The sequence below is a fragment of the Antedon bifida genome, chromosome 7 (assembly GCF_963402885.1).
Source record: "Antedon bifida chromosome 7, ecAntBifi1.1, whole genome shotgun sequence".
NCBI classification, from domain to species: Eukaryota; Metazoa; Echinodermata; class Crinoidea; order Comatulida; family Antedonidae; genus Antedon; species Antedon bifida.
In genome coordinates, this window is record NC_136232.1 from 20,554,972 (window position 1) to 20,576,206 (window position 21,235).

At 33.4% G+C, this 21,235-nt stretch overlaps 1 protein-coding gene across 1 annotated transcript; it reads right to left on the minus strand.

The window, feature by feature from the left end:
* Window positions 1-1,189: 1,189 nt before the first annotated feature.
* LOC144848993 (uncharacterized) lies at window positions 1,190-20,886 on the minus strand. The gene is made up of 13 exons (XM_078705945.1): window positions 20,778-20,886; window positions 16,547-20,347; window positions 15,005-15,156; window positions 13,263-13,434; window positions 12,875-13,047; window positions 11,800-12,244; window positions 5,285-5,393; window positions 4,965-5,100; window positions 4,613-4,765; window positions 4,430-4,509; window positions 4,096-4,172; window positions 3,419-3,561; window positions 1,190-2,276 (listed from the first exon to the last, which is right to left on the minus strand). The coding sequence occupies exons 1-13, from the start codon at window positions 20,884-20,886 to the stop codon at window positions 1,782-1,784; spliced, it is 6,045 nt and encodes a 2,014-aa protein (XP_078562071.1). The 3' UTR covers window positions 1,190-1,781.
* Window positions 20,887-21,235: the final 349 nt, after the last annotated feature.

Consider the following 21,235-nt stretch of genomic DNA (forward strand, 5'->3'; position numbering starts at 1 on the left):
ACCAAAAACTCATTGACTTCCAGTCATTTGTTAAATTACAGTTTTTTTCAGGTACTAATAATATTTTTTTTAAAATCCAATTTCTGGTTAAAGTGAATAACTATTACGTGACATTAAAATGGCATATTCAACAAAAACATTGACAAAAAATTAATTTTTTAGGGGGACAATATATCTTTAAAGAAATATTAAAAATAGGTATCTTTAAGGATGTACAATATTTGGATAGTAAGAGAGACAAAATTAAAGCGATCAAGATTTGGTCCAGAACCACGAACAAAACATCACTATACATTCAGATACTTATTAATCCGTATGAAGGGACATCCTATTAAGGGACATTTTACCGTGAAAAGAACAAGGGGAAACATATGTTTTTAACACTACAGCCAACTCCTATTTAGGGTACAAACCTATTAAGGGACATTTTACCGTGAAACTAACAAGGAGAAATATATGTTTTAAAACTACAGCAAATTCCTATTCAGGGACACCCCTTTAAACACTTGTGGGTCCTGAAGGTGTCCCCTTAAGAGGGGTTCCACTGTGGCCCATATTACAATATTTCATATTCTTCTTATTATTGTATGTATTGTTATACAATATCTATTATAATTAGTATTAGACACCAAGTATTCTTATAATGTGGTTCGCTCAAGTTATGAACAAGAATGATTGTTTTGTCCCCATCCCTCCTTTTTGGTTCATGGCTCTGAAATAATTAGCCAAATTAATTTACATTTAACCGAATAAATAAAACAATAATTATTTCATTCAATATTTTAAAACTCTCTTATATATTCCAATTAGGAATATAGTCAATCTATAAAATATACAATTTTCTAAAATTCAAGTTTTGTTTTCTATTTTATCATTTTCAAAATACATTTCAATATCAAGTATATTGTGAATACTGGCAACACTGCACAAACTTAATAAATACTATATACATTCTCTAATGTACAAATACCTATGCAGTTTTATTATTTAATACTTTACAGTTTTTTTCAAGGTGGGTAAACATTGGAAATATATATATTAACATACTTACTCTTATTATATATACTTTACATCTAAAATACTAACTACTTTTGGTTTAAAAAGGAAGATTGTAGTATTGCCATTTATACTCGAAAAGTTAAAATCTATTTTTCCAACAAAAAATTCTCTACAACGCGGTGGAAAATATTCAAAATACGAAATTAAAACAGCATTAAAAAGCATATACAAACATATACATTAATAGGAAAGATATAAAAAAATAGCACCTCACAAATAGTTAAAACCTAAACATACATTATAAGCAATAATCACCTGCAATAAGTTGATTGCATACAGTATACTGTATCAAGAAAGTATAATGGGGAGGGGGAAACAAACCCCCAGTTGTGGAAAAAAAATAAAATGCAAAAGATATCGGCACTTTATCTATAATGTTAATACCATTTTGTGAGACTACACATTTTTAGATATACTGTATTTAATATAATCTATATTTGAATTATATTACTGTATAAATTATCATATTTATTTAGAAACAATTATATTTAATTAATTAAACATTTATAATGTATTTGTATAGGGGGAAAGGAGTGTGGAAGATTTGGAAGAATTTTCATTTATAAATTACAAGCACCATTTATTTCTATCTAAATATATTTTTAAAAGTTTTGAACTGGAAGAATTTACATGATATTAAAGATATTTAATTACTATATTAATAATACTTTTTTACTTTAGAAATTATTCAATGGTTTTATACCTTTCACTATATTTAAAATCTAAAGCATATCTTCTTCCTCATATGTGTGAGGTCGCAGTTTAGCGAGTCGTTCCAGCTCTTCTTTGATGACTTTCATCAGTGGTTGTGGTGTATCTGCTCCTTTGATTATTGCGGTAACATTCAACTCATCAAAACTGTCATCTACTGGTTTACCGATTCTTTTTTCTTTCTCCAGAGTGGCTAGCATATCTGTTGCAGGCCGCTTCTCTTTAGTTGGCAAACCATATGCCGATGAACCTTGAAGTGCTGCTGCCCCATATTCTAGCCTGCCTCCGTACAGCCTAGGATTGTATGACTGTTGAAACGAAGTCTCTGCTTCGTCGTATGTCGGTGACTTTGTCTTTTTAAACTGTTTTAAAGGAACTGGCGGTCCATTTCTTGTTGTAAGTTCAGAATCTGGGAGCATTGAGAGCTGTGGTAGCGTCAGTAAAGCACCTGTTGGAGATCTGATAGTTACGGGAGGGGAGGGATCCAGCCCTCCTGGTATGGTTGCCTACAGAAACAGGAAGAAAAACCAAACATAAAGTTTTTTTCAAAAAATCAGTTTTATAAAATTGTCATGGGTTCATGTCACATAGCATGAAGCGTCTACTAAAAACCCCAAGTTACTATTCCTTGTTTTTTAGGGTGGAGTACTATTAGAGTAGGCATTTCTACAGTGGGTTACTATTATTATTAGGCTCAATCTAGGCACTTGGAAATAGTAACCCATTCCATCTTCCAGTTTTTCAAATCACTAATAGAAACAACAGCACAAGTAAATATTTTTTAGTTATCTGCTTAGTAGCGGATAACTCCTTGTAATTGTATGGGATCATCATTTTTTTTTTTTTCTGTATTATTCTTATTTCTTTCCTTCCATTTTTGTGTAGAGTGTTTCTCTAACATGTGTAAACATAACATTTCATAACTTTGACAACATGTGGGCATTTACGTGAAGTTGTGCACCTCCTATTTTTTAATGATGTCAGAGTTGCGCAACGTGACTTACGCGCGATTTTATGAATTTCGCGTATTTAACATAGGTCAAAAACCAAATAACACTTTAAATTGAAACTTTGCAGAAGTTTAATTTATATCATGCGCTAACTTTCTGTGGAAAAAAAATTGCGAGTTTTACACAAATTTACGCGCGCACACGCATTTAAAATTTGAAAATGGGAAAAAACAATTTCTAATCAACTTTCTATGCGTTTCATGTCATTTTGAGCATGTCATGCAATATTCCAACGTATATGACGTGCACGTGGCGTTTGTCGTGCGGATAACTAACTCGTCAAAGTGACGAGTTACATGTCTAGTTTAATTTTAACTTATTCATAAAATAAAAAGCCCATAGGTCTATGTCTAATTTAAAAAAAAAATCATTGTTTTTCTAAATGATACTATCATTTTCCTATTTGGTACTTTTCATGAGTAACAGACTATTAAGCTCTGTCTACACTATCAAAAAATGTGATGTGTCCATATATGGACATGATCATGTCATATCACTACCATATTTGGGTATATCACTACCATATTTGGGCACAAACTAGTTTGATTGTGTAGACAGAGGTCTATTAGAATAGTGGGTTATTTACGGCATTATCACACACTAACGATTAAATAAGGAAGCAAATGAATAGTACTAACAGGTTCCATAGTAGGTGTGAGTCGTGACACTTCATCCTCTGCATCATAGATACTCCAAACAAGACCACCAGTATCATCCCCTAGCTTTGTTATGGGCACTATCACAACTTTTCCTGGGTCTGTCTTAGTTTGTGTGAATTCATCTAACGAAAATGATAATATAAATTGAGTTTAAATTTTAATTTAAGGTTAACCTTTCAGTCATTGTAGTAGATTGTAGTGGAGTTGTAGCTTGGTGGTTAAAATGCTTTTCTTCCAATTCCAAGGTCCGGGGTTCAATCTCAACCTAGTGACATGGTTCAATCCTGACCTACAGTAGTGCCAGTGCTGTATATCACAACTCAATGAGACTGAGTTGATAAGCACGATATATTACAAAATAGTAACCATACTGTAATTGGCGAGTTACTCACTGTTGGATAAGAAATAAAAAAAGTAGGGCGAAATCTGACCAATTAAGACCATAGGTACTTAAATCTAATCATTCCAAAGTGCTTATAAAATGACATCGGACTTAAACACAATGTTAGTAATAATTGACTGTTTTTTTTATTGCTGGGATATGTTATATATTATTATTATTCACTAATATGAATTCAACTTTTAGATTTGATTTATTAAAGAAAAAAAAGTAGCTGTTTTGAAATTTGGAATCTATAAAGAAACTTGAAGCCTACCTTTTGGCTGAAACCCAACAGGAACACTTTTTTGATGTTTTACAAATGGGTGGCGACTTTTAAACACCGAATCATCCCTGAAATTTATAATGATCATATCATAAAAAATCATAAGAAATCATAATCATAAGAAATCATAATCTTTACAAAATGCTTTCTTCATAGAAAATGAATTTAATTACATAGGCTGGCAGCCTGCGAGTTGCAAGTGGCACCTGTATTCAACGGAACAGAGTCTAGGAATCTATATCTATATACAATTCCAACTCATTCACCACCTGTTTGACTGTCAAATAATCACCAAAGATACTAAATTAAATATTGCATAACTTACGTTTCACTCCCAGTGTACGTTTCATGTGTCTCAGTTGACGACAATCGTTGGCGTCTTCGTTCTCTTGCTTTTGAAGGTTTCTGATTTTTTTATAACAAAGAAAAAATTAATTAGAAACAAAATAGGCATACAAAAATGCTAAAGACTTTTTGCCTTAAATTAATTAAAATTCTTCAATAGTACCTTAAGGTCTTTCATGCTTGAATGATGAGCAGAAGACTGTAGAGGGCGTACTGCATTCCTTCCAGCCGGTGGAAGGTTTACTAGAGAAAAGGCTTCATCTAGAAGTGCGTGCATACGCTTCCTGGTCTGGCCGAGTGATTGTGTGTTTTCATTCTAAATAAACCAAAAAATTATCAAGGTTTAGCAAAATGAACAATAGTATTTAAAGTCTAGACAGCTTTCTTAAGCCTTTAGGAGAAAGATTGAAGAGTTCAATGCTGACAAAATTATTACCTCTGAAGGAGTGATTTATCATGACGTCTAGAAAGGTGAAGGGAATCTATCTATTTCTAGCAAAAAAAGTAAATACTACCTCTGAAGCTAGTGGCCTAGCATAATGTACATCTGGTAGCGAGTTGTAAATTCCATCTTCTTCAATTTCAGTTTCATCGATTGATGATGATGCATGAGACGATTTCTGTCTCTGCTTTTTGTCTTTAATTTTTTTCCTTAAAATATAGAAAAACAAAATTATGTTAATTCGTTGTGCCAAGTTCTGTCAGGTGAGATGCTTAATTCATACAGACTCTGTTATGACTAGTCTAGAAAGGGTGGGTTAAGTGACTGCAAGGTGGCTTGACGTGGAGGAGCACCTAGTCATATGTTCAAACTGTAATATATTTGTTAACTTACTTTCGCTTGTGAGGTGCCACAAATGTAGTTACAGCCTGTGTTTTAACGACTTCCGGTTCTAAGATAGCACTTATCTCAGCCTGTGCTTGTCTCCATTCAGCCTCTCCATCTAAAGTAAACATAATGTTTTTAAAAAATGACAAAAAGATTATAAAATATGAATTTTTTTTTTATTGTAAAGAGAAACATTCAGGACCCGGCAGAGTCCACGGAATAGAAACATTTGGCTTTCCAAAGCCTTGTTCGCACAGGACTTGAAAAATGGTAAATTAAACCAAGGTAACTTTACCTAATGTATCAGAAAATTTGACCATTGTTCATTGTTAGTTTGACCATAATTTGACCCTGAATTTAAAAACTATGATTGCATGCTACGGTCATGTGATAACCCGAGTCATATGTTCGGATTAGACTTTTAAGAGAGCCAGTCACTAAAAATCAAACATTAGGTAGCAAGGGTAAAAAATTCGAATTGGCTCATATTTTGCACATTGGTAGACCTTGATGTAAGTAAACCTGATGTGTAGTTTGTTTGGTAAAATATCGCTTAGTTTTCAAGAAAATCAAAAAATAACGATTTTCGGCCAATTTTGTTCATTTTTGGTGTATAATTTACATTAAGTTTAACAGCCTGTGGAAGCCAAACGTAACAACCTAGCGTTTTAATATTTTACACTTACGTTATCTAGCACCTGGAAAATAGCTTAGTAAATTTTCAAAAAATTTGAATAAATCCTAAGATTTTTACTAATTAATTACTAATTAGCATATATAAAACTCTTAAGACAATTTTTTTATTATTAAAAAATCCTCAATCTAAAGTATAGATACTAATATTTATGAATCAAGTAAAAAAAAATTGGGGAAACTATTTTGCTCTCCGCGAAAGAGCCACAAAGTTGTAAGAAATTTTAAAAGATTTTATCGTCGGCAAGATCAATCAGATGTACGGGTTACTGCTGGTTTTTTACATCATTTTTAAAGCATTGAACATGATCTATTTTCTTCACTATGCCTTAAATGTGAAAAAATAGAAATATTCTCATACTGATTCTTGTTAAACATTATTTATTTTGTTGGTCGTTGATTTGTAATTTCATAACAAATTCAACTATAATAATTTATGTTTCATGAAAAATATTTTTTTCTCTCCAATAAATCTGTTATTTTTATTCAACAGTGTCAGTAGTACGTATATATCTGTATCAAATATTTCCTCAGGCATTTACACTTGTTATCATTGTACTATTTATAGCACAAATATAATACATATATTAAATACAAATGTTTTATTACTTGTGTCAAAGTTCAAAATTTACGGATGAGAAATCCATTATTAATACAAACATTTGTGTTGGTACATTTCCATATGAAAGAAGTCAAAATACCACATCAATAATATACATTGTCATCAACTGACTGCAACACTGACAAGTACATCAGAGAGATTACGATTACGAGAAAAAAGAAAATAAGGTAAGTTGTATACACTAGCAAATATTATAGAATTACTGAAGAGTTGAGATATTAGTTACAAGATAACCATAATTGTTACTGTACTATTTAACCACAGAGGAAAAACTCGCTCCATGCTTGAACACAATTCAAATTATTGAATAGGCCTACTGTTGTATTTTAACAGATGTCAAATCAAGAAGTGCAAGGTACTTGTTGCCAACAAAGCCATCCAGACAACACAGTAAAAAGATTTTGTACAACTTGTAACAAAGGTGTATGCAAGAAATGTTTCTTGAGTTGTTATAAAGCAGAACATGTGGTAGAAATCAGAGATGCTATAGATGCATTTAACAAACAAGTAACTGAAGTGATCAGGTCAGTTGATGATATCAAGGAAGTATTAGAAACAACACTTGACTTTATAGTGAAGGACCAAGCAGACTTTGATTCCCATGTAAAGATGATCAGAGAAGTTATTAAAGTGCATAAAGAGACTACTGTTTCTAAAGTTGTAGAGGAAAGCAATAAATTATTGCTGGATCTTGAAAATGTATGTAAGCAAAAGAATGATTCCATTGAAGGTCAAGTGAAAGAGCTAGAATCACACCAAATGCAGGTGCAAAGTCTGAAGAGGTCAAGTGCAGAAGCAATGATCCAACCAGGAAAGGCAAAAACACTTGATGATTTCAACTCAGACATTGATAAAGTTACAAAAAATGTCAAGGAAATGAATTCCAGATTTTTATCTTGTGCAAAAAATCTCAAACCAAACTTCAAATTTAATAAAGACTTGGATGATGCTCTCACAAAAGGCCTTGGTGAAATCACAAGTATTGATAGTAGGTTCATCATTGATGAAGATGATAGATCTATTACAGTAGCAAAGGGACAAACATTTGAAGTAAAAGCAGAAAGTCTGGATAAAAGTGAGACATGTAAAGTAGCTGCTACTCTGATAACGCCATCAGGTGAAAAATCTGCTACTGAAGTTGAAGACATGATGAATGAAGAGTATAGAATAAAGGGAAGATGTGATGAAGAAGGTGACTGGAAGATGGAGGCCACTGCTGGAGTAGCACACTTTAAAGGAACACCAGTGAAGATCAAAGTGGAACCACTAGGACTTGTACATACCCTTAAAAACATGGATAGACACACAGTAGATAAGGAACACAGAGTATCAGATGTAGTGTTAGACTCGGATGGTTGTTTATTAGTATCAAGTAATTGTAACGAGTTATTGAAATATACCAAATCAGGTAAATTTGTTGACAATATTAAACTTGCACAAAATGCTAAGGTCAGTAGCATGCATCACATGGGTAATGGTCACATTGTGTACAGTGATAGGCAAAGGAAGGTTGTTGTGATGCTCAATGATAAATTTAAAGAGTGCATGCAATTTGGTAAAGGAATATTAAAATTGCCGATGGGTTTGAAAGTAAAAAATGACACACGCGTTCTGTATGTTGCAGACAGGGAAGCGAAATGTGTATTTATATTTAATATTGATGATGGTAACCTGGTGGGTAAGATAACAAGTCAATTTAGTTTTCCTATTGATGTGACTTTAACCAGAAAAGGTAATTTGATGGTTGTTGATGGGGGCAATGATAGAATACAAATGTTTGATTCAAATGGTACCTTTATTAAAACACTTATAAGTGAAGGTAAAGAAGACGGGAAAGCTATGAACCCCTATTCTATATTAACTGACATGAATGAAAACATTATAATATCCAGTGGGAAAAAACTACAATTATTTGACAAAGATTGTGTTTTCGTAAAACGAATAGATAATATTGATGATGGACTAAAATATCCCATTGGAATCTCTGTAATTTCCAACAGACCACAAACAATAGCAGTAGCTGATTACGAAGTTAATAATGTTAAAATATTCAATTACTAAAACTGTCTACACAAACACAACTATACATTTTTAACAGAGCATCAACATTATAGGGTTTTTTTTCCTTATTATGTTACGTTGATAGTATGCATTTAGGAAAGTCTGTAAAGTAGTAAAAGTATGTACACTTGGTATATTAATATTCATTGAATTTAAATTTCATTTGTGTATTAATGAATCTCTACAGGTTGATTCACTACAGTTTGCTTTGCTTACAACAATGTACATTGTATATGTAGATTTTAATTAAATAATGATCACATGATTAATATAATTTGTTATTTAAATCTAAAACACCTCATTTAATACAGAGCTGGATAATGTTCTTACAAAGCAAGGTGTGGTAAGGAAGGTGATTGGAAGATGGAGATGACTGTTGGAGTAGCATACTTTAAATCAACACTAGTAAACATCAAAGTGGAACCATTAGGAATTGTAAAATACAATTGACATAAAAGCACATTTAAATGAAATTCGCAACATAACAGATGTTAGATGTTAGACTCAGATAGCTGTACATACGGGAAAGGCGTTATTTTTTTGGCTGTAAAATGGTATCATGTATAGTCAAATAAATACCCCCCTCCCCACTAGATATGAAAAAAATACAACATAATTAATATTAAAAAAGTGATAAATAAGGTAAAAATTGCTTGGTATTTTGTAGATTATTGCAGTCAATTAATTCTACTACAAATAGAAATGTGTTTTGATTGATTATGTAAATGAATGCAGTTAATTTTTTCATCATGGAGCTATAGCTCCATGGTTTCATATTACACATTTTCAATAATCTAGCATAGAGATGAATCAAGCCATAGTAAAGTCAACATTAAATGTTAACCTTTGTTAAGAATTTAATTACACTAGAGGGTGAGCTCACTTCGCTCGCTTCCCCTCTAGGAAGTGTAGACGATGTTTCTTGGAATGATAATGACTCGGGTAAAAAGGTTTTAGAAGGACGTTCTCCTTGTACGTTTTCTGTCAGTTACCATTATTGAAAGTGCTTGACATTCGTAAAACTAAACCTACTCTGTTTCAGTGTCTTAGATGATTAATAACATTTTAAAGTATAGTGGGCCTAGGCCTCCTAGACCAACCAGGCCTCCTACTAGCAGAGGCTGGAACTGGAAGTGTCAATGGAGAAGGCAGACCTACAGTAACACTGTGGTGCAGTATAACCGACATAGTGAGATGCAGAGTCGCGTTGCATGTGTCTAAAAACAAACATTGTATTTCAACAGTCCAGAAGTGTAAACTGCATTTAAAAATGTTGTAATTTTACAGATGTCAAATCAAGAAGTGAAAGGTAGATGTAAAGACCATCCAGACAAAACAGTAGAAAGGTTTTGTAAAACCTGTACTAAACAAATATTTAAGAAATGTTTTTTTTAGTTAAAAGCAGATCATGATGTGTTAAATATGATATGCATTTAACAAACGAGTAACTGAAGTTATCATGTCAGCTGAAGATGTTAAGCAAGAATTAGAAACTACGTTTCATTTTATAATGCAGACTTTGAATCACATGTAAAGAAGATCAAAGAAGTTATTGAAGAGCATAAAGAAAGTATTATTTCTAAAGTTGAAGAAAAAAACAAAAAACTATTGTGGGATCTTGAAAATGTATGCAAAAAAAATAATGATGCCATTGAAGGTCAAGTGAAAGAGCTAGAATCACACAAGATGGAATTGCAAAGTCTGAAGAAGTCAAAATATAAGGTATAAATTATACACCAAAAATTAACAAAATTGGCCGAAAATCGATTTTCTTGAAAACCAAGCGATATTTTACCAAACAAACTACACATTTATTTTTTTTATTTATTCTGACATAAAATCATAGGATAAAAACACAATAGAGTACCGAGACAGCAAACTTATTTCCATTGTGATCCTAAACATCAGTTTTCCTTACATTAAAGGAAAGGAACACCCTAATATCTTACCTAACTATTATAAAAGTAACCCTACCAACTTAATATTCAGAACAATTTATGTTTAAATCGGATTTGTAATTTTCTAGTAAACAGAATTTTAAAGCTGTTTTCAAGACATTTGAAAATCGCCATCTTGTGCTCATGACAGCCTGTTTGTGACGTCAGATACGGCCAAAAAAATATTTTAAGATTCGCGGTTGCATTCGGCGCTTCTATTGGCTAAGCGAATCCGCTAATATTATTGGCTAATAACGCGACATGCGGTCATGCAGGACGGCGATGACACGGTATGAGCATGCGCTAGCTTGGTAAACAAACCTTCGATCGATCTTTTCTTCTGCAAGCCAATTCGTAAATCTTTCAGCTATTGTTAATCTATTGTTACTTTTATTGCCTAGCTGTTTCAAACGGGATTTGGTAGGGGAATTAACTGGCAAACCTTCCAAACGGAGGCTGTTGGTTGACGATGCAGTGTCTACTTTATTTTCGTTCAACACGAGTTCTAGGCCTAGTAAGGCATACAGTACAGATACACTGGCCGCAAGTACACCATTCTTCAACGGCTTGTTATGCTCGAGAATGTTCTTCTTCTCTTCTTTTTTCCTCATCAGCACGACGCAAAACTAACTCTCTTTCTGTATATTCTGGTTCAAAATTTTCTGAATTATAAAAACTCCAAGCCATATTCCGAATATATTAGGTATGTTAGGCTATTTAATTGATTTTATTTATGGTTATATCCCGCACTTCCATATTGAAATACTGTACTAAGACGATGGACGCTTGGATTTGCTTGAATGCGTCCACCTAATATGACGTCACATAATTGCTCTTAACCTGTCAAAGTGGCGCTGTTCAATTTCCGATATGTTGTCTTTTAAAAGTTTATTACATTTATCTATAAGCACAGTGGCACATTTAGCCCAGGGTGTTCCTTTCCTTTAAGGTCTAGTCTACCAATGTACAAAATATGAGCCAATTCGAAATTTTGACCCTTGCCACTAAATTACAAATATGTCTGATTTTTGGTGACAAGCACTCTTAAATAGTTAACATGGTTTGTTTTACTGGTTTCTAAATTAAGTCCAGTGCGATAGAGTGTCTCATAAATGGGGATGTTCCCTGTATTCTGACAACATATCTGATACTGATAGATAAACTTTGACCTTATGAATTTGTTAAAAGTTACCACTAAAAACACTTACTTTTCTGTTTCTTTGTTTCATCAATTGTTCTTTGCGACTTCTTTGGTTTGCTTTGCATTTGATGTTCCGACACGTGCGAAAACATCGCTCTCTTTGGATCTTTCATTTGTTCATTCTTGCTCAATTTTGGATGTAGCTGTACCTGAGAGGAGACGGAAGAACTCATTCTCAGCTCATCTTCGGTCGAAGACACCAAACTATCCGACTCTGAAACAACATCATCCTGCCGAGAGATTATTGTCGTTGCTCGCGGTAGCATCCTTGGTGGGACTGTAAGGTATCTCTTTTTTTCTTTGACACGACCACTATCGTCTTCATCTGTGTGGTAGTCTGAAGTTTTTACTGATTTGTCGTCCTCCAAGACGTGACTATGTGAATTATCAAGACCTGTTGGAGGCATTGCTCCTTGTCTTCTCTTGCTTGCAGCATACGAATGATATGGATACTAAAAAATACAAAACAATGTTTTATATTTCATTTTTCATCAACAAATATACAGAAATTACATTACATTTTAGCGAGTGAGTGGCTGAGTGGTTAAGATGGTCGAACCTTGGCAAGGGTTCGAGGCTCACTTGCTCCATGGTTCAAGTAGTAGAACGAGTCTTCTCGGATAAGGAATATAAACCATAGGTCCATTGTACATATCTAGCTCATGTGCACTTTAAAGAACCTAGTACATCTTTCGAGTAGGGGTTGGCCTGGTGTACTAGTACCTCACATCCACTGATCATAACTGGGCCCTCTGGGAGATCAGTCTTTGACAGAAGAAGTCGCCCGGTATAAATAAATAATAAGAAATTAATTTAGTTTGTGGAACATACTGAGATGTTTCCGGAATCAACTGGAGATCATTAAAATGTTAAAATAAAATTATCTTACTTTCTGTTTCTTTACCACATTTGGCATATTTTAAAATCTCCCTAATTAAGTTCCACCCTTCCTCAGGATGAAAGATAGTACAGGTACTTACATTGTACCATCAGTCATCCTATGCTCAAATACTAAAAAAAAAACACCATCCCAACTGATTCATCCAACTCCTATAATATGTTCAGAAATATAATAAAGGTACCTTTTGCTTGAACTGTAGAAATGTTAGTGTCTCTGGATCAAAGTTTCCATCCTGAGGTCTAGGCCTACAGCACCAGCAAAAGCAACAACATACCAGGAATATGAAGGCCAGAACACCACATATAACAGCTACAATCCATATAATACTCATATTGCTGGAAGACTCATCATACACTAAAACAAAAAAAAAACATGTGAGAAATTCTCTAAAACAGTTGATTTAATCAATTTTATTTGCAAATTTTAGTAATTGTTATAAATGTAGTGGCACTGTAGCTTGGTTATTGAAATGTGTCTGATGAATCCAAGGATCCTGGTTCAAATCTTTGCTTGGGTTATTTTTTTGAAGTTTTGAAAGTTTATCTTGAGTTTCATTTGTTATATCTTACCAACGACATGTGTTTCGACGGGGTAACCAAGAGTGATTGATAATGCTTCACTGGATAAGTACTGCATGGTGGCAGCAGACTGTGACGCTGGAATGCGTTCACCTTCTTCTACGATGTAATACACAACAGTTAATAACTCAGGATTAGCATCGCCTCTACTGATATCAATTTGCTGAAAAATAAATGAAACAATATTTTGAAAAGTAGAAAATACTCCTTCTTTGGGATGCACTATTGAGGGGACAAATTCCTGTGAAATGAACAAGGGGAAATCCTGTATGTTATCCCTATTCAGAAGACACACTAAGAAGTGACACTTGGTTGGATTTTGAAGATGTCCACTTAAATAATAGGGTTTCTGTATAGAAATTAAAGATATATCGTCCACCTGAAACAATTTTTTTTTTCGTATTTTTTAGTTGAATAAGTCATTTTGATGTTCCATAAAAGTTATTCACTTTTACCAAAAATTGGATCGAAAAATGCACATGAAAAAAATGTAATTTTAAAGTAAAAAATAGTCAAATTGGATGCCAGCTGGTTGAATTTAACTGTTTGTTTTGTATTTTTTGTGATTAACTTTATTAAAACTGCAAAATGGCCTATTCAAAATCTGATTTTATTATTCTTCATTTTTCATGTTTTTTTTTCATCTTCAATAAAATAATAAATTAAGAACAAAACATTTTCATATTAGACAAATTACTAAAACATATTTTTCTTTTAGGGGAAAAAACTTCTGAGCTGAATCATAAATTTACAGTTTAAAAGAAAATAAATATTTGATAGTCTATCCTAGTATTGAATAAGAAGCAGCTCTTAGGAATTGTTAGTTATTAACTTATTCCTATCATGAAATATTCAACACGCATGATAGAATGCATAGAATATGATAAATAATTGCAATTTGATACAAAGAGAGACATTCTGCCCAGCAATAATGAAGAAATAAAACTGAATTTGAAACAGTAAAGATGGAAAAGTATATTCTGAAATCATTTAACAAAACAGGGAAAGAATGTTTACAAAGAAGCAATCAAGTTATCTCACTAATTAATTTGTTTTAACAAGTATTTCAAAATGATCAATGTAATTTAATCCGCATGATGGAATGCAGAGAATTTAAATTAGATGACTCAATTATGGCAAGCAATAACAATATGTCAAATGTTTATTTATGCTCATTCCTTTGGTGCCGCTTATGTAAAAATCAATAAACGTCACCTGTCATTTATGGATATGATATTGATTTAGCAAATTATCACACAAGTCTCAGATATTATACTAGATGGTTTTCAGTGAAGGAATTTACACAAATTGTAAAAATCTTAATGTAAATGGAAAGGTTGAAACAAACATAAATTTGTTTGGACTCTATAATTAGAAAGTTTGATTAATTTCCTGCATAAAGTCATACTTTTGCAACAGTCATAAATGTTAATTATTTGGGAATCATTATCAAAATGATCAAATTCTTTACGGACTCGATTGAGAATCTATTTGCTTTATCAAAAGAAATTGCTGGAAATTCAAATATGTTTTCCTATTTTTAATCATTTTGACAAGTGATAATGAAGTGTGTAGTGTAGTGATAATTATTTTGATCATTCATTTTGTATTATTATGCTTCTCTTGTATGGCCTCACATACTGTATTTTTTGTGAATGAGCATTTTCTACAAAACAAAGATTTTATGATTAAAAGTGAGATTGGTACAAAACAAATTCAAATATAGTAAAAACCTGTGTAGTGACGTCTTCAACTGTAACTGCTCTGCGTCTGCGTGATCCTAATTCTTCACTTCGAGCCTGAATATATGCTGAGGCAAGCCCGCGCTCAATCTCCAAGATAAAGTCCAGTGATTTTATGTCAACAGAAACTGGGACTTCAAATTCTATTCAAAATAATAAAACAGGAATTTATATTAATTATTGTATATTAATTACTGTCTGTGACCGTTGGGGCCTGGATGCGATTCTTTTTGGGGAGTTGGGGACTCCTTATGTGAAAAAAATCTGACATACTTTCTAAATATAACAAAATACACACCAATAATCTCTCTCTTTCATACTAAAAAGTTGCTCATGTGATTCGAACCCCATACATCAACATCCTAAGTCCATAAGTCTAATTTATTCGACTAAACGTTTACATTAGCGAATTGTATTCAGGTAAATTCTTACATCACACCTTATGTATATGACTAATGAATATTCATGATTATTTTGTAGCGTTTCATGGGGGGCTCCAATTTACAGTATGAACAGACTAAATATCGCACCCTGGACACACAATTTAGATGGAATTACACTCGGATTACTTTAATCATATATTCATCATAAGTCTTTTCTCTCCGAATTTATCTTAAATTAAGGGGTAAGTTTATGTTGAGATTGGGGGTTGGTATCAAAAACGAGTAATGATAGGCAATTGTCTATGTGTTGAAGTATTTGTATGAAGCATTTAAACATCAAGTTACTTTAAAATTAAGAAGAAAACTAATTATCAAATATTTTATCCAAGTTTAAATGGACATGGAATCCATTTATTACTTGATAAATAGCCAGAAGTAAAAGTATCAATAGCAAGTATAAATAGACAGAATAAAAACATTTTCGGAATGTTCAGGAATACTAATGTTTGTTGTTTGACTACATTTCCACAAGTAGAACATACACAGTAATAACTCACACTACTTAAGTAGGATTCGGCTATTAAGGACGAAAAACACTTTTAGGCTGTTGACCTAAAGCAACTTGAAATGCAATGTATGGAAACAGATATATAAACCGTAATGTGAAACTTGAGTTCAGCAAGGAACGCAGAGCTTTTAAGTTTCAAACGAGTTAAGCAATTTATCACAATGTCGTTAGACATGGCAAGCCATTAAGTCTTGAAAAAAACATAATTTAAGAAAACATATCTATATGAAATGTATATATTTTCTTATTAGTTCTTAAAGTTAATATTATTAATACTAGTCACTAATTTTTAAAACATTAATATTGATAACAATATTGATAATATTACTACTGTATAACATGGATTTGAAGAAAAATTGAAAAAAAAAAATTACTGCATGTTAAAATCTAAAGCAACAGCACATAGAGTTTTCAAACAGCATACATACAAGGAACCATAAATAATTCCAAAACAATTACCGTATGTATAAATACATCTGATGTGCTTGCCATTGCTTTGTATTGTTTTTACTCCCGTTTCTACAAGATAAACTGAAAACCAAAATCAAGGTATCATCATAAACATATTGAAAAGGTACATACCAAGTTGAAGCCATGCTGGTTTAGTACCAAAGGATGTATCCAATGTAACATAACTCTTCTTTGTTGTACTAACTGGTGTCACTAGTGATCTGCTACTTGTAGGAGCTGAGCTGGATGAACTTGGTTGTATTACAGAAGATGAACTGGATGACTGCTCTGGCAATCTTGATGAAGATGGTGAGACAGATGTTAGATACATTGTCAGCATATCTGCAGTTGCTGAACTACTTGACAACTCCACAGAACCCATTAATGAATATGAATCAGTAAATAAAAATGTAGCAGCTAATCCAGAGGTGCTGGACATGACATCAATGTCTGTCATTACTGATAGAGTAGATATTACCGATGTCTCTAATGTTTCTGACAAGAAGATGGCACCTGTTGGATTAGAAGCAGTGACTGATATAGTCTCTGTAATGAGCTCCGATTCTACTAATGTATACATATCAGCGGATTTGGTTAAAGAATTTGAAGTTCCAGGAGGCGATGGTGTAATTACTTCAGAAAAATCAGAGATTGAGAAAGTTGATGGTTCCAAGGTCATCAATTCTTTGATAGTTGAAGTCATGAAAGATTGATCGGATGATGGCACCTTCATTTCAGAAGTAAAGGCAGAATATTCTGATGATTGCATAACTTTTGATGGATAAATTGTTGTACATGTTATGTATGTCTCTTCCAGATATTTAGATATTTCAGATGTAGTGGGTTCCACAAGAAAGACTTCACTTACAGGCAAACTTTCAAGAATTGGTGTCTCAGAAACTGTTGATAGTAAAAGATCACTGAAGCCAATTTGTGTAGCTGTAGCATTGATATGGTTTGAGCTTAAATTTTCTGAAAGACTGCTACTAAATTTTATTGGTGGTGTCTCAGAAACTGTTGATAGTAAAAGAAGATTACTGAAGCCAATTTGTGTAGCTGTAGTATTGACATGGTTTGAGCTTAAACTTTCTGAAAGACTGCTACTAAATATTATTGGTGGTGTCTCTGAGATTGAAAGTAATGGTAGATCACTGAATCCAATTTTAGTAGCTGTAGCATTGACATCATTAGTGCTTGACCTTTCTGAAACAATGCTACTAAATATGATTGGTGTTGTCTCAGAGATTGTTGGTAGCAATGTTGAGCTGGAAAACTCAGAAAATGTTGGTGATAACATAACACTGTCAGTTAAAAGAAAGTCGTTATCAATTTGTGGTGGTATACTAGATAATGTTTGTAGCAGTGTTATGTCTGAAAGGGTTATTAGACTGGTGGCATAAATAGTACTTATGAAGGTACTGATGTCAAGTGCATTGCTGTAATTACTCTCTGTTGTCTGTAACAAAGCACCAGACAATGATGGAGAGAATGACTCAGTGGTAAGGTTTATTGTTGGCCTGGTATAGATGCTGCTAAGCATGTCTGAACGTTCTAAAAGACTGCTAAAATCCATCACTAATGATGGAGTCTCAGAGGAACTTGGTAACAGGGTGCCAATGACACTTGACAAATACATTGTTTCAGTGAAAGTTCTAGAAGATGTAGCATAAATATTGTCTGGTATCTCAGGAAGACTACTATCCACTACTGATGATTCTGCTAACAATGTTGGTTGTAAGGTTGTGGTTACAATCAGGTCCATATCTGTTGCTGTAGGATTATCAAGAGAGGATTGAATTTTAGAAAACATAAAAGACTCTGTAACACCAGATGTTAATATACTACTTTGCAGATCTAATGATGTTGATGGCTCCAATTTACTTGACATCAATAGAGACTGTTCTGTTTGAATTGGAGAAGACTGATCTAAAAGAGCTGCTCGCTTTTCTACATGATGAGCACCAAGGGTGTTGATATCAACTGTACTAGCCGTCATATGCATGTCTTCAGCCTCAAGTCCAGAAGAGTATTCTAATGTAATAGTACTGTAAATCAAATTCTCTTCATATAATGTAGATACTAAAGTAGTCTGATAACTTTCCTGTGTATCATTTCTTGTAAAGTAGTTTGTGTCAGAAGCGTGGTCTGTTATTGATTTCCAAATCATGGAAGGAGTAGTTTGAAAAACTCCATTTGAACTTTGACCTGTAGTCATGCCAATATCTTCTAAAGTGGATAACTTTATTGAGCTTGTAGTACTAATATGACTTTCCACATGTTCACTACCAGTAGGAAAAGGTGTATATAAAGATGATAATTGACTGACATCAAACAACTGGTTGGTTGAATGCATATCTTCCAAATTCTCTTGCAAGACTGATGAAAATTCAAAATGAGATGGTTTTAAGCTGTCTTCCATTGTTGGAAGCTTTGAAGGCCAGTCATTGTATTCGGTGAGGTATATATCTGTGGAGTACCAGTAGCGACTCTGTGTAAAACTCTCTTCTGATAATGTTGTAATGTCTGGTGTGTTTAAAGTACCGCCAAGCTGCAATGTTGCCATTGAATTTGGCAATGTCACTATTGTGGTGAAACAAATTATAATGGGTTCCAAAGAAGGAACTTCAGTTGAATCTACTAAAGTTGTTACTTGTATAAAAGAATGCTCTTCAGAATATTGGCCAATATCCATTGATGTCAATGATGGTGTTTGGAATTGTGATGGTGAAGATTGAGTCGCTGAAACTCCACTTCTATCAAAACTGTAACTTTCGTAAACTGAAATCAAAGATGGCGTCTGTAATTCTGATGACAAAGCTGATTGTCGTAACATGGTATTCCAGAATGTTTCAGAAGACATTAACAGACTTGATTCTTCTAAATCTGTTCCAAACAAGGTGACTGGACTTGAGACAATACTCATGGATTCCTTAGAAGAATAGTCTACTGGTGTGATATAGGAACCTTCCAAATGGGTGACTGATGATGAAAATGTTCGAAGAGATGTTACATCATCAAGGTTCTTTGATGTCACAATGTCAGAGCTTTCCACATAAGATGACACTGTCTGCACAATCGTACTGAATGACATATCTTCTGTGGTCATTCCACTTCTTGTTGTTGAAGGTTGTATTATGTCACCAGTTGATAGTAAATCTTCAAAGATACTTACAAATTCTACATAACTTGATTCAAAGATGCTATAAGTACTCTTATACTCTGATATATAATTGGCAGTTCTACCAATTTCAGATGTCAATATTTCTGATAGTTGAAATGGCAATGATGATGATGGTTGTACAAACTCTGGGACACTTTGTGACATACTGATTGTAGGAAATTGACTATCAAAACCAGCTGAAGTCAAAATATTAACATCAATATTGTCAGAAGTTGAAATAAAATCGTTTATAAAGGTCTCAGAAATATCTGAAGCCATCCTTAAGGATTCTGATGTTAGCAATGTCAGCTCCTCACTGTTTGTTCTGACATGACTGAGTGATTGATCATTAAAAGCAAACAAGGAGGTTGACTGAAAAGCTGTGCTTTCTAGAGGTAATACATTATAAGATGTCAACAGGTCATCAGTTGTTAGCAGTAGACTACCAACTAATGTGGATGTCAGTACTACAAGTAGGTCTTCCTCTTGTGACATAATCTCACTTGGTGTGATAACTGTCATAGTTTCTACCATTCCATCTCTTTTACTACTATTCATCTGCAACATCACGTCATCCTCACCCGATGTCAAAGAGGTCAGCACTGATGGCAGAGCAGGAGTAGCAGTGGGAACATCATCATTTGTAAGTCTACTGGTGAATGGGGTCAATTGTGTTGGGAGATTGTTGGTATCAGAAGATTGCAACAATGTTTGCAGTTGGTCTATCCTGCTTGTGACAGATGGAGATGGCTCCAGAGGTATAATAGCAGCTTCTAAAAAATGAATAAAACAGTGACATTTTAAAGAGGTAATAATATCAGCAGATTGTATAATTATGTAGAACCCCTATTAGGAAACACCTTTGGGACCCAAAGTTAATACATTCCCCACTTTTTGTTTCACTAGAAAGTGTCCTCTTATCTCCTGAAAAGGGGTGTCCCCTGAATAGGGGTGTACCTTATCTAGGGGTGACCCATGAATCGGGATTCTCTTTGAATAAAGGTGTCCTAAAGTAGGGATTCCACTGTTGTTACTAAATACTAAGGAAAAGTTCAAAATGATTGACAGTTTAGATATCAAAGTTCCTTCATGGATCATTTGGCAAATTAGTTCCAACATGGTGAGAAGACCATGAAGCAATTCGACATGAGTGGGCCTACTTCTGGATCAAATGGGAAATAATATTTTTTTATTAATTCAAACCTGTCTTTGTTGCTGCAATCAATGATATACTGATCAGGAATATGGAACATCTTGTAAAAGGTACATATCTGTTCTTTTTTGTCACAATCTCCAACAGATGTGTCTCCATTGTCCCCTGCTGGGTTTATTTACATGTTTCTTCTATCATGCTGATACCCTATTGATTAAGAACAAGGTGAAACCATATATTTATCTGAAATGCATCCGAATGACCGATGTTTATTGGAAATAATAAATGAATTAATTAATGATGAAGAAAGTGCAAAAAAAGCTGCCAAAATAGAGATTGAGCATGGAATCTTCTTACTTATATGCAGACATCTCCTATTGCCATTGGAAAAGCACTAGATATCTAAATTATACGCACATGCAACAGAGATCAAATTAATACAGTATGTCCTCATCTATTATAAACTGTATTGATTATTATGTAATGCGACCTACATTTTATAAGGTCA

Bases quoted from the DNA above. Each gene is read 5' to 3' on its own strand.
- LOC144848993 (XM_078705945.1), bottom strand. From the start codon at position 20,886: ATGGAGACACATCTGTTGGAGATTGTGACAAAAAAGAACAGATATGTA. The intron at 20,348-20,777 runs GTTTGAATTAAT...TTCATTTTTTAG, and splicing joins GATTGCAGCAACAAAGACAG to AAGCTGCTATTATACCTCTG. The intron at 15,157-16,546 runs GTATGTACCTTT...TATTTTGAATAG, and splicing joins ACCAGCATGGCTTCAACTTG to AATTTGAAGTCCCAGTTTCT.